Source organism: Prorops nasuta, unplaced genomic scaffold (genome assembly GCF_024137725.1).
Source record: "Prorops nasuta isolate Cenicafe-Biocafe unplaced genomic scaffold, Cenicafe_Pnas_1.2 PNAS00051, whole genome shotgun sequence".
Lineage (NCBI taxonomy): Eukaryota > Metazoa > Arthropoda > Insecta > Hymenoptera > Bethylidae > Prorops > Prorops nasuta.
The window spans coordinates 109170-124121 of NW_027116848.1; the positions used below are offsets into that span (position 1 = coordinate 109170).

The 14952-nt window shown below is 34.6% G+C and overlaps 1 protein-coding gene across 1 annotated transcript; it reads left to right on the forward strand.

Moving 5' to 3' along the window:
• The first annotated feature begins 582 nt into the window (after nucleotides 1–582).
• Nucleotides 583–1541, forward strand: LOC136784296 (E3 SUMO-protein ligase KIAA1586-like). Its single transcript, XM_066744877.1, has 2 exons — nucleotides 583–839; nucleotides 905–1541. Exons 1-2 carry the CDS (start codon nucleotides 583–585, stop codon nucleotides 1539–1541), a joined length of 894 nt encoding a protein of 297 aa, XP_066600974.1.
• Nucleotides 1542–14952: the final 13411 nt, after the last annotated feature.

Below are 14952 nucleotides of genomic sequence, written 5' to 3' on the forward strand. Positions count from 1 at the left end.
TTATCTATGCTCTCAAATTCATGAATTTAATATTTTCAATATTAAGAAACTACTTACTGTGCGAACTGCCTGAGAAGTCGATCCATTGTAACTGATCAATTATTAAGTATGGCTTTCGGACGATGTGGATATGATACAGTTTCTCAATGTTTAGGTTTACTGTCGAAATGTAGCTACTGTATACTTGTCAGCCATAGATGTAAACAATCACATAAGTTTGAAGAAAATATCTATAGATTCGTTCAGTCGGTTTAAATCGCTGATATTTAAACGACTTAAAATTTCGAGGTGATAAAAGTAGTGAAGATTAAAGTGAATTTTCGGTGTTTATTTTGTGTCCCAAAAACAATTTATTAAATAAAATTGTTTATTGTTCGGTGCATAATTGTTGAACAGCAGTTATTTACAACGCCGAAGGGTCACCTCCTTACTGACAGCAGGAAATTTGGATTAAAAAATCTTCAATTGTGAGTACTGAAATATTATTATATTACGTTGTAATATACAAAAAATTTGGTATTTAAAAACAAACAGTACAATCAAAATCGGGAAAAATGGATTCAAATGATAATCCAAAAAAAAATGAAAGCAATGTTTCGCAATGATTGGCTGGACTATGATCCTTCTTGGAAAGTGTGGTTGCAAAAAGCACAAAATGATGATTCCAAATTTTATTGTCTTGCGTGTGACAAAGAATATGTAGGTGGTTTATCACAAGTCAAAAGGCATGCTTCGCGTCAACTACATTTAAATAATGTGAAACGTCTGGAAAAGCTGAAGACTTTGATGCAGAATCTCCTACTTGTTCAACAGATGAACAATTTAATTTCAATGATAAGGTAAAAGCAGCGGAAATAAAAGTAGCAGCTTTTTTTGCTGAACATAATCTTTCCTTCTTATACAGTGCAGAGTTATTGAAATTGTTTCAAGATATAGGTAAGGAGCCAAATGTTTTGCAATCTATGTCCCTTGGTAGAACCAAAGCAACTAAGATTGTGAATAACTTTCTGTGCACTTATGAAACAAAACGAATAGCTGATAATTTAAAAAATAATAAATTTTCTGTGTTTGTAGATGAAACTACAGATATAACAAATGAAAAGAAAATGACATTGCTTACACGGTATGTGGACAGAAAATCGTTATGCGTTCAAATAGATTTATTGCAGTTAATTAATTTAGATGCAAGTGATTGTTCTGCAGATAAACTATTTACCGCATTCAGTGATGAATTAATTCGTCATGAAATACCATTTTCACAGATTACTGGATTGAGCTGTGATAATGCTTCGGTAATAATCGGAAAGCATGAATCTTTTCAAACGAAGCTATTGCAAAAATGTCCACAATTAATAACAATGCCTTGCATTTATCACTCCTATGCACTGGCAGCTTCTCATGCTTGTAAAACTATACCACTACCACTAGATAACTTTATTAAAAAACTAGTATCTTTCGTCAATTTGAGTAGCAAAAGAACTGCTATATTTGATGATTTACAGATAGCATTGGAAAATGACAGCAAAAAATTATTGAAATAGGCTGAAACTAGATGGCTTTCGCGCCATAATTGCATAAAGCGTATATTAGAACTGTGGTCATCATTACATCAATTTCTATTAGAACAAATGGCTGATAAAGTAAATCAAGCAGAGGAGCTTCTTGTCATAATGCAAAATAGCGAGACAAAAGCATATTTATTATTTCTGGAACCTGTACTGGTGAGATTTAATTCTTTCAATGCTTCTTTTCAAGCTAAAGAAACAAAAATCCAATTGTTGCATGAATCATCGATTAACTTTCTGATGTTTTTTGCAAATAAATTTTTAAAACCAGCAATATTGAAAAAAGATATATTTTTACCAAATTTGCATAATATTGATTTTTCAAAAAAATCTAATCAACTTGACCTTACGGAAATAGACGTAGGTTCAAAATGTGCACATTTTTTGGAAGATGAAATAATGGATTCGAAACTCACAGTGGAACACGCAGAAATAATTAGACAAAATTGTTTATGTTTCTTAACAAAAGCAAGTGAGGAAATCCGCAAAAGGTTTCCCCTATGTAATAAATTGTTAGAAAATTTAAATATTCTAAAGGCTGTTACGTACTGGGTAGTCGTGGCCGCCTATCGGTCGTGTTTCGCGCTGACTCGACACTACAGTCTGGGTCAGTAGAAACGCCGATCGAGCTTTGCGACTCACAGTACAATGAACTAAGTATTACACTCCGAGCGGTAAGAATGTAATGAATTGGCAGGATTCGGGGTGAATGATAGTGTGTATAAACACACGTTGGAACAGCAGATTTGACACAAAACTATGTATTTTCAGATATTACAAGTGTACTTACAGTAAACACTAAATATGCTGCATCAGCATTCGCAGGATTATTTACTATTCGTCACAACTATTGGAGAGACTAGACTCTCCTATGGTTGTGGATTACTCGCACTTAATTAATTATGATCAGTTCGTGGTAGTATGTGTTGTCTTCCAGAATGGTACGTGTTAGGCACGACTGAAAGATGCACACTCGCGACAATTTCTACACGACTTGTTTCGGATTGAATTATACTAGACTTAACTACCAGTACACGGTGACTGGGCAAGAGATTTGTTAGAATATGGTGGAGTACTCTGCTCCCGTGGAACGAACACTAGAGTTACGACCTTGGAACGCGGATGATGCGGCAGCGGCTAAGCTTGCACAGAATAAGACTCGACTCGAGGGTCGCGGAACTCGCATATATGTAGGAGGCTTAATAGGTCATGTGTCGTCAGTAGCGCCATGATCTTTCGACACATGACGACCAAAAAGTTTCCACATCCACGGCCGACGCCTAAGGATTTACGCATTTCCAGAAAGGAATTCCGGGCGTCAGCAATGTGCAATACTACCGGTATTGCACACGGACGCGTGCGATCTACTTTGGTTCGGCGAGGTGGCTGACCCCTACGTTACACCTCCCCCCTTAGAAGAAACATTGTCCTGTGGAGGTCAATGTTTCCAGGATGAGAAGTATGGGTCAAGCCAACTGCCGAAAATTTCTAGAGGAATTTGATGTGCATTAACTAAAGGGTAGCGAGTCCCGTGGTACTGCTAGTGGTTCCAGGTATGGCAGACTCTGCACATGTCGAATAGGTTGTTGAAACGGCATGCTGACGGTGCGTACCGGAAGCATTGGCATGCTTTCGGCTGCTATCGTTGGAGTGCCTTGAACCTTGATAGAGGTGGTTGACGTCGGGCTGGTATGCGCAGGTGTCGGATTTCGTTTAAACCACAGGGCCGCAGCAATTAATATGATGAGTATGAAAAGAGATCCAGATGAAGCATATGAGATGATGGATGCTTTGAAGGTTGTTGAATCTTGTTTCTGCAGGTCCTTTGCTTCTCGGGCTATGTCCTTGAGGGCTATACTGTTTTTGGATAGATCCCAATCTGCCAGTGGTTTACTTTTAATAGGCTGTATCTTTATTAATTTTTGTAGGGCTGGTATGTGACCTTCGGGTAGAAGTTCAGGGAGAGGCATTGGCTCTAGGGCTTCAAAGTGGGTCACATCGGTCACCATTAGAGTTTGCAGAGATCGCAGCTGAGTAGATGTAGTATCCGCGAAGCATCCAGCTTCTAATTGTATAATTCCATCTCCAAGGATGGTTTCAGTTCCCCTTACGTTTCCTTGGCAGATGAGGGTGATTTGTTCGGGTTTTGGTAGAGAGTATAACCAGGTTCGGGGTTGGACCAAAGGTGTCCAGAAGGGACCGGTGAAAGAGGCGACTCTAATGTCACAACCAGTCCATTGGGTAGTGTCATGATGCTGGAGGATGGATAATTCGCATTCCTGGTTATACGCGATCTTATGAAGAGGTGCTCCAGGAGCACAGTAGTAGGTTTTCAGGTGATGGAGGCAATGGGATAGAGATTCGGAAGGGATGGGGGTGTAGGAGCGTTGGGAAGAGGAGACTGCTAGGTAAGGATGTGCAGGTTGAATAAAGGTGGTGATAGTTTGATTATCGGGACGATTATGGTGGGTAGGGTAAGGATAGGTTTTATACAGATGGTATTCTTCTTTGTTGAGGAGAGGGATTCCAATTACGACCACTAATTGTCCTTTGTAATGATTAACATGTAGGTGAGAGAGTTCCTGGATGTCCTCCATCATTAGTTCCTCTTCGTCGAAAGGTAGGGAAAATCCGGTCCTGTGGGTGGCTTCTTGCAAAGCTTGTTGTAACCGGGTGGGTGTTAGTATCATGGGGTGCAAGACTCCACGACGAGCGAAAAGAACAGCATCCACAAGGAATAGAATGCTGGTCCTGTATTGATCGGCATACATTTCCATTTGGCGGATGTAATCTCGATGTACTCTCGCGTGTTTTTCCTGTTCAAGGGCATCATCGGTGAGAGCGATAGCGTCGGCCAAGGCCTTGGTTTGTTCTTGAAGCTCTTGGGTATGGTTATTTGGGTAGTGAAAGAAAGGTGCAGGGCGGAGAATTCCGACTGTACCACATGCGTCTGTTTTTCCAACAGATGAGCGGTGTGTACTCCTTTCTCTTGTAGCTTTAATATCTCGCTGGTGTAGTATTCGCCATCTTCTTCGGTCAAGGTACCAAAAAGGGTTTTAGAGAGTCCTCCTACGAATCCGAGTGGAGCGCTTCTACGGTTCCGATTAAGGTCCGTAGGATGTAAGCCTCGGCGAAATATCGAAGCAAAAAGTTCGGTGTCAACAATTTTGCGTCCGATCTCTTCAAGTTTACTATCATTGATGCAAGAGATGTTGCCCTTGCACACATAGAAGAGTGTGTCGTAGAACTTTCCGAGATTAGGGGCTTGACTAGTCAAACTGGTGATGTCAATGGTTGTGGCGACCCTCCATAGTACGGGATAGTACTGGAGGGTTGCGAATTTTTCGAAGAAGATACCGGGGTTGTGTTTCAAGTGAGTGATGTTGTATGCATGGGTCCAGGAGATCGGCGTGACGCTTAACATCATTATAAATAATATATTTATATTGGTCGTCATGGCGATTTCGGTCGTGTGGTGCAGTGAATCTTGTGCGTCACGGAGTGGTGTTGCAATCGTGAGCGGAGTGGGAAATTTGGTATAAAAGTGAAGTTTTGGTGAGGAACGTTATTGTACCGTAATTAACTGCAAGCCAGACGGGCTCGTGTTTTCCTGGACGTGCGTACAGCTATTTGTGGATATCAAGATGAGAGGTCCAGTAATGTATAGAGGAAGGAAGCACTGGAGGAGCGTGCTGGTTCGGTCGCGAGGGGGTGAGTAGAGGTTTCAACTGAAGGAAAAGAAATTTTCCATCAAGTGGGGATTAGAGGTATATCTGACGAAATGCCCCTTTTCCCTTTATTAGCGTTGTTGCTAGACCTAGGGGAGATGAGGGCTGTCCGGATGGAAAGGAGGGACCTTAGGGAGAACAACTCTTGGTTATTGGATCGACTAGGCGAGGAGTGGTGGTTCCGCGAGGACTTCGACTTCTTGGGGGTCCGGTGGATGCAGGACTCCAGGTGGTTGCGGCCGAACCCTCAGGTGGAGGACAGATGGTCCAACGACGAGCCGGAACTGACCGAGGAGGAGGTCCTGGGAATACACGGGTTCTAAGGAGCAGAAGGAAAATAACAAGAGGAAAAAAAACAAAAAATATTATTTTAAGTTTCTTTCAATTTTGTAATAATGACCAGGGATGTAACAATACACAGAAGGAGAAAAAAAAAGGAATTCTGATTGTGGTTATTAACGATTTCCCTTGCTTCCAATCCTCATTACCATTCGCTATTTAAAGTAGGAGATGGGTGAGTTTCTGGGGTAGAAGATCGGGGAGGAAGAGTAGAGGTTTTGTCAGGGACAGCGTCCTGCGTCGGGGTTCCGCGATCGAGGATTACGAATTAGATGGGTAAGGGAGAGGAAGGGGAACTTCCCGGGAGGCTTTGACTGGAAAACGAAAGAGGTTCTGATGTTGACTTATTGGACAAATTCCTTCCTTTCGATTTCCAAGCTGTCAGTTGAACGAGATGGAGGGGCAACTGGTCTTAGGCGAGGAGGTCAGGGTATGACAGAGGTTTCCGGAGGCGAGCAGTGTCCTGGATATAGTCCTTCCTAGGTGCTGTAGTATTTGGAGCGGTCTGATGATACATGCATAAGGTGGTGAGGGGGTAGATATTCCAATAGCTGCAGGGAACCGGATACAGAGTTACAAGAATAAGAGAGCAAAAGCTGTCTTTTACCAATAGTCACTAGTAAAGGCTACTCATAGCCAAGAGTTGTTCTATAAAAGAAAGTCGTATATGCGTTAGATTTTGTGGTTAGTAGAGATAGGTGTAGGGCCGGAGGGGAATGGAGGCAGGCTTCACTTTGTCCAGATGTTTCGTGATGGAGGTTCCGGAATTAGTAAGGAGGATAGCGTTATGCTTGTCGTTGATGGTTTCAATGACATATGGCCCGATATACTGGGAGTCTAGTTTATGTTTTCTAGGTTCTCGGAGGACGTAGACCAAGTCTCCAGGAGAATAGGAGACAACAGCGGCGTTCCGATCATAGTATTCCTTAGATTTTCTCTTTGCTTGGATTTCGTGTTCTCGAGCTAAAGCGTGAAGCCGGGTTAACTGCTGAGCCAGCTCCTGTGCGTATGCGTCGTAGGTTAATAACTCCTCGATCGCATAGGCGGAGACGGGGGACTGAGCTTTTCGTCCATAAATTAGTTCATATGGCGTGAACCCCGTAGCTTCATGCACAGAAGTGTTATAGGAGAACATGGCGAAGGGGATGAATAAATCCCAGTCCGAATACTGGTTGATATTATGTTTTAGGTATTCGGTGAGCACTAGATGACTTCTCTCTAGGGATCCATTGGTCTGGGGTCGATAACCGGAGGTGGTCAAGTGTTTGATTTTAAAAAGAGAGGTTACGCCTCTGAGTAATTTTCCTAAAAAGCCGGTGCTTCGATCCGTGAGAATGGCACGCGGAAGTCCGAATTGCGCAACGAAATGCCTCGAAAATGCGTCAGCGATGGTAGCGGCGCGAATGTTAGGTATTGCGACAGCAATGCAAAATTTAGTCAAATTACACTGCATTGTTAGAACGGTAGAGTATCAAACGTCCTACTTTTCGGTAGGGATAAAATGGCGGCTATGGCAACTATTCCGCTAAGAGAGTATTTAATCTATATTAATAATAAACACACGGTCGAATATTCCCTATTTCTAGGCTATCACGTGTTATTTACGTACAGTCCTTTCTGAAACCTTTTTACATGTCATAAATGTTTCGACAGATGGACATGAATATTTTATCAAATTTAATTATTAGATAAGTATAACTTATTTTTATGTCTATTAACAGTAATAGAAAAATACTTTGTGGCAATATTTAAATTTGTTACAGGTTAAAAAGTGAAAAAATGCATCAAGAAGAAATGAAATATTTTAAGATATTTTAAATGTTTTCTTTTATTAAAATAATAAATCGAATAATCAGATGAAATTTTCCTACGGTTCATACTTGCTCACACTAGCCTACAAAAATATTAGTCAGGTATTTTTGGTACTTATTGGTGTATTATCGGTTGAAAGGAACATCTAATAAATATTGGTATAAAAAGTTACATTGTATATTCCATAGGTACGTATGAAGCTCTTCAGCATTTGCATGGTGCAATATTTGTTTTATTAATAGTGTTATTCAAAAAGTAGTTATTTTAAGAAAAAACTCTTCGCAAACTTAGAAATGATTATTTTTTAGGAAATACAAGGGAAGTTAGATAAATTAAAAAAGGATATGGTCAAAGTTTCCCAATTTCTACCAGTGAGAAAGATCAGATGTAGAATATCATCAGTAAAAGCTTATACGAAGGAAATTAAATCACTGCACTGTGTCTGCTAAAACGACAGCTTCAAAAGTCAACTCTATAGGTAAATTTAATTACACCTAATAAATAAAATATAATAATTTACTTTTGTTCCAAATTATTGGTCTTGACCTTCCTTTTTTCATTTAGATTTATAACTCAGAATGGAAATAATAAGTGAGAATATGTCTGTACGAACATGAACACAATAAAAAGCAGACAAAGATGAGAAATATGAAATGCAAGTTTTATTCTTGATATTGCATTCAAGCTTGCAAATATATACTGGGTGTATAAAAGGGTTTTAATAAATAAGTAAGCGAAACAATACTGTTTTGGACAATTACTTACAATAATTTTCAGCATGATGTATTTGTTTCAATGATAAAGCATCGAGAAACAAATCGAACAAAATAAGGATTTTGTCAAGATAATGGGTATCTTTGGTGTTAGGCATAGTGCAATTGTGGATACTTAAATGAATCGAAACTGGTCGTTGTGTGCAACATAAGGAAGACTCATTTCATCTTTATTTCATAATTCTCATCTCATTTATATCGTACTGAAAATTCGAAATCCTATGAATCCAGCAGATCTTGCAAAGGTATTTGATATATTTGTAGATATACGCAAAAGCCTAATTTTATTATTTTATCCTTTTTTATTGATTAGGTTGAGAATAGTTGCAGCGAATGATAAGATCCTGAAGCTTCCCTGAATGTTTGTTACATTTTCAATATTTTATCTCACTACAGTATAGTTTTAAGATATTGAATGCTTGTTATTTCAGTGCTGTCCACGGTTCCAGTGGTAATTGTAATTTCTTATTGCACTGGTGGATTAAGAAGAAGATGTGGTAGCCACAAGGGAAATCGTTATAAGGACTCTGTTTACTACCATGGACAAAAAAGATACTCAGTGATCATATAGTAATAATTTAATCTTTTAATACTAAATTAAAGCCATGCGTTATTTACTGTTTAAATATTCACATACAAAAAGATACAAATAATTCATCGTATGTACGTAACTAATCATGCAAATTAGAAAAGAAGAATTTGAATTATATATGAAGTAATCGATTATTTCCAATAGACAAAATTACTTCGGCTCCCGCCGTATGACGGGTTCCTGAAACAATGAATAAACAATTTTATACATAGAAGAAATAAAGCAAGAAAACTTTGTACGATTTCGGCTTTTAGCAATAAGTAATGTTGTTGTTAATATTTTAGTCGTATTTTAGTCTACTTGTATACATCTAGAGTATTATCTTTCAAAATTAACATTTTATCTTCATCTGCTTCAATTATAAATGCTTCTGCGATTTTTAATGGTAATAATGCTTTATCTGTAAATTAGTAACTTTATTTAATAGAATATGTTATTTGTTCTAATTTGTCCTAGTGCATAGATGTTAAAGTACATTTATATGTGTAAATGGGATATAAGTTTTCTAGATAATATTTTTTTGTGTCTGAACGTTAGAGGACTTTCAAAAATATCTTATTAAAAAAAATAATAAACATTTATTTTCATTTACGCAGATAAATATCAATTTCGATTCTCAGGTACTGGTGCGATTTGCATACTTACGTTTATAATATGCACTAATAAATTCCACTACTAGGTCTAATATTAGTGAAGTATATGTTTACATGTATAATATATGTATCATTCTAATTAATATAGACGTATAAAAATAATTATTTTAATAATTGTCACCTGTATTTCTTAGAACTTCGCTAATTTTGTTCATGGTAGCTTTTTTTTTTAAAAACTGACATAGCCAAAAAATAAAATATTATTTGTTTATCTATCACGGACTGATTAATATGAAATTTCTTCCAGCTTTCGTTAAACCACTTTTGAAATTTTACGTCAGCCCGTGTTTGGTTATACTTACTGATAAACTTAAATTATTCTTCAATTGTAAAATTTCTATTATGGTCGTTATAAACACATTTTTAATTTAACTGCGAATTTTTGAAAAATTTAGTTTAATTAATAAAATTAAATAATATTAAAATGTAATATATTACTACAATTTATTTCATGTTAAAAACAGGTTATACATATATTAAATGCATCAAAAATAGTTTACGTGTTTTTGAATTGTCAGGGATAATAGATATACAGAGTGTTTCGTGTAGGACGCCCCAGAGCATGGATACAAAATGACACGTATCTCTTTAACTAAAAGAGATATTTGATTTTTACATATGACCTTTTTGAAAGTAAATAACAAAAAGATTCGAAAAGGTCCTATGCTAAAATTGAATATCTTTTATAGTTAAAGAGATACACTTAATTTTATATTAATGCTTTGAGACGTCTTACATGAAACATCCTGTATATATATAAATATATGCAGAGGGTTAGAGAGAGAATGAAAAGAAGTAATAAATTATATTGATTGCGAATAATACTCACATATAAATTTATAAAATGATGGTTTGTGTTGTATTAATTCATTTAATGTTTTATGGTATCTTTCTTGTCCATTATTAGTTTTTACGTTTAGATTGAATACACTCAGAACATTTTCATCAGTTCGTTTAATCCAATAATTGTGAACATATTTTACCAACATTTTCAAATTCTTTATGTTTTGTAATTCATTATCTGCTTGTATATTTTGCTTAATAATGTTGTATCCTTCTCGGATTAAATTTGCAGGCAATAGAGGCAAATTATATATTTCTCGCAAAATGAAATGTCCCTTAATAAATATTTGTGGTTTTGAACTTTTTAAAGTACTCAATATTTGTAGCTTCCTGGCGTATTTTCTAACATTCTACAATATAAATATACAACATCTGTAATAATTCCGAATAGATTATAATATATATTTTATACTTACATAGACATAGTGAAAATAGCATTCGGTTAATTTACAATGAGGAAACACTATCTTCACCGCATTTTGCAATCTTAATTCAAAGTCTGTTACCATATTAGTTAATTGCATATCTTTCATAATTGAATTCTTTAAAAATGTTAAAACTTCCTCATATGTGGCTTGGATTTTCTGACTCATTAAAATCCACATACATGATAAAAACTGAAATTAATTCAAAATCCACGATATTTATATTAAATTGATAATCCAGTACTATAAAATTACCTTATTATTAACTCTGCCCATGACAGTCAATAGTTGATAACACTGTCCTAATTTAGGCTTGGAATAATAAGTGGCGTCCATGCTGTAAGTTGTTATATTCTCAAACATATCGAGTAATTCAGTATCGTATAAAATTACTTGTGGTCCATTATTACTTTCGATCACGTTAATAGAAATTTTATGTTCCAGATTATTAATTGCGAATTTCAACGTCTCTTGCCAGATCTCATTATTATTTATGAGTTGTATGTCTCTTAGCGTTTTTGGTCGAAAGGGGCATGATTTTATTCTCTTTCTGTTTAAAGTATTTTTAATATATTTAAAAGTTGTTTTGCTGGCTGCTTCGACATGCCTGAAATTAAACATGAAAACGCGAAAATGAATTTCTCCCTTCTAAATCCTTAAAATGGTGTCTGAGGAACTTACTTTGCAGATTCATAATCATAAGCACATTTCAAAGACATTGGGAAATTTTGCACACAATTTAGCAAATTTTCCCTAAATTCTGCGGCTTTTATATATTCAGCTTCTTTGTCATGATTGTAGATTCGAATAAGATAATACACATTTTTAATAAGCTTTGCACTTCCTTTGCAGTCTCGCCGTTTACACTTAAGGTAACTGCGAGAATATGATAAAAGGTTTTACAATTAAGCAATAATTAAATATTAAAAAAAATCAAGAGGCCATTTTAATTTCTTATTGGCTTTTATATATTTATATCGATTATTAGATTTTACTGACACTACTTCGTTTCCAGCTTTATTTCTTTTCTTAACCTTTTTATAATAACAAAATCCGTCATAAATAATTTTTGTTGTTTTAGTATTACTCATTTGGATCGTTTTAGAAAAATTAGGAAATCACACCACTTTCAATATTTTTAATAAAAATAATGGTACAGTATTGCTTCGTTAAGATTCCACTTTCTTCCCCCGTTATCAGTTCCTGACTGTGAGAGTTGACTGTGGAAAATCAAGATCCTCTACGATCCTTATTTTCTATTGGTAAATGTAAATGATTTGGGGAGGGGGGGGGGGGTGGCGAACAGGCCACGGATAAACAAATATAAAAATACAATGGTTGCGTTTCAAATCCTAAGCGCTAAGGTAGCGCTATATCATGATTGGTTAGTTGAATCAATTTGACCAATCATGATACGTATTTTGCCTAGCGCTATCATAGCGCTAAAGTTTAGAAATGCAGCCAATGCTTTACATATGTAATAAACTTTTTGGTTTTTTTATTAATTCCTAGCATAATATCGTTATTTTCAATTATAAAAATGTAATATTTGCTATTAACAAATCAATGAAAGGTTTATTAGAAAATAAGCAATGAAAACGTGGACGAAATAGGGTGATTTTTAATTTCATTATATACTCACATAGAGTAGGCTGGAAAATATATATAACGAGCAAAGTAGGATACCTTATTTCTCTAGGGTGCTACTGTAGTATATTTATTTATTACAATCTGAAATTGGTGGAAATTCCATATTTCTATAAAATACAGAAATATTTTATACCGATATGATTAACATCATTTATAATGCCATTTTTCGTAATGGAAATATTAAGAAAATCAATACAAATAAAAATGGAGTAATTAAAAATTGCAATTATCAATTATATTAGTACAATTAAATGCAACGTGAACAACGAAATCATAAAAACGTTTTGTTGTAACTACTAATATAAAATTGCATAATTGTACAATCACTTTCATGATTATTTCATATACACATATACATTATTTACAATGAAAGTGCAAAATAATTTCAAAATAAATGTTATATTATATGAATTCACAAATACTAAACGAAACAAAACTAATAAATGAAGCAACCTGAATACAATAAAGGTTTCTCAAATTATATACAAAGTTTTCCAAAGTCTTCTAAAATTTTGCATATATGATATGAAGTAGAAAATGTTTTTCTAAGAAACCTTATTTCATATTTACAATGGAGAATATGGATTCAAAGTACATCTACTTACAAGAAGATGAAAACAAAAAAACATATATAATAGAACAGATTAACAGTAATTTTTATTGTAAGAAATTGATACATTTTCTCTTATGCCTGCACAATTGTATATCAGATATTGCAGTCGATGTTTTCAACGCGTACGATCTTAATAATATATTGCATGAAGCATCTAACATTATTGCGCATTGGAAGGATTAAATAGAATTTAAACCGAGAAGGATACACTATTATTAAAAAAAATATATCTCTCACTGGCTGAACAACGAAAATACTAAATATTTTAAAGTTTTGAGAAATTGACTAATATAAAAAAAATTATTAATTTTACACAATTGAATTAGAATTAAATATAACTATTAATGAAAAATTTTATGTAACAGCATTTGTTGCAACGTATAATGCTCTAAAGGTATAAAACTAGGGCTATGATTTTAAAAAAATTAATTGTTTTTTCTCATTTGCATGTTTAATTAGCTATTTCCAATGAATTATTTGTATTTTTTTGTATGTGAATATTTAAACAGTAAATAACGCATAGCTTTAATTTAGTATTAAAAAATGAAATTATTACTATATGATCACTGAGTATCTTTTTTGTCCATGGTAGTAAACAGAGTCCTTATAACGATTTCCTTTGTGGCTACCACATTTTCTTCTTAATCCACCAGTGCAATAAGAAATTACAATTACCACTGGAACCGTGGACAGCACTGAAATAACAAGCATTCAATATCTTAAAACTATACTGTAGTGAGATAAAATATTGAAAATGTAACAAACATTCAGGGAAGCTTCAGGATCTTATCATTCGCAGCAACTATTCTCAACCTAATCAATAAAAAAGGATAAAATAATAAAATTAGGCTTTTGCGTATATCTACAAATATATCAAATACCTTTGCAAGATCGGTTGGATTCATAGGATTTCGAATTTTCAGTACGATATAAATGAGATGAGAATTATGAAATAAAGATGAAATGAGTCTTCCTTATGTTGCACACAACGACCAGTTTCGATTCATTTAAGTATCCACAATTGCACTATGCCTATCACCAAAGATACCCATCATCTTGACAAAATCCTTATTTTGTTCGATTTGTTTCTCGATGCTTTATCATTGAAACAAATACATCATGCTGAAAATTATTGCAAGTAATTGTCAAAAACAGTATTGTTTCGCTTACTTATTTATTAAAACCCTTTTATACACCCAGTATATATTTGCAAGCTTGAATGCAATATCAAGAATAAAACTTGCATTTCATATTTCTCATCTTTGTCTGCTTTTTATTGTGTTCATGTTCGTACAGACATATTCTCACTTATTATTTCCATTCTGAGTTATAAATCTAAATGAAAAAAGGAAGGTCAAGACCAATAATTTGGAACAAAAGTAAATTATTAGATTTTATTTATTAGGTGTAATTAAATTTACCTATAGAGTTGACTTTTGAAGCTGTCGTTTTAGCAGACACAGTGCAGTGATTTAATTTCCTTCGTATAAGCTTTTACTGATGATATTCTACATCTGATCTTTCTCACTGGTAGAAATTGGGAAACTTTGACCATATCCTTTTTTAATTTATCTAACTTCCCTTGTATTTCCTAATAAATAATCATTTCTAAGTTTGCGAAGAGTTTTTTCTTAAAATAACTACTTTTTGAATAACACTATTAATAAAACAAACATTGCACCATACAAATGCTGAAGAGCTTCATACGTACCTATGGAATATACAATGTAACTTTTTATACCAATATTTATTAGATGTTCCTTTCAACCGATAATACACCAATAAGTACCAAAAATACCTGACTAATATTTTTGTAGGCTAGTGTGAGCAAGTATGAACCGTAGGAAAATTTCATCTGATTATTCGATTTATTATTTTAATAAAAGAAAACATTTAAAATATCTTAAAATATTTCATTTCTTCTTGATGCATTTTTTCACTTTTTAACCTGTAACAAAT

Excerpts from the sequence above, each read along its gene's own strand:
- LOC136784296 (XM_066744877.1), top strand. The coding sequence starts at position 583 with ATGAAAGCAATGTTTCGCAATGATTGGCTGGACTATGATCCTTCTTGG. Across the intron at positions 840-904 it reads AATTTAATTTCAATGATAAG|TGCAGAGTTATTGAAATTGT; the intron begins GTAAAAGCAGCG and ends CTTCTTATACAG.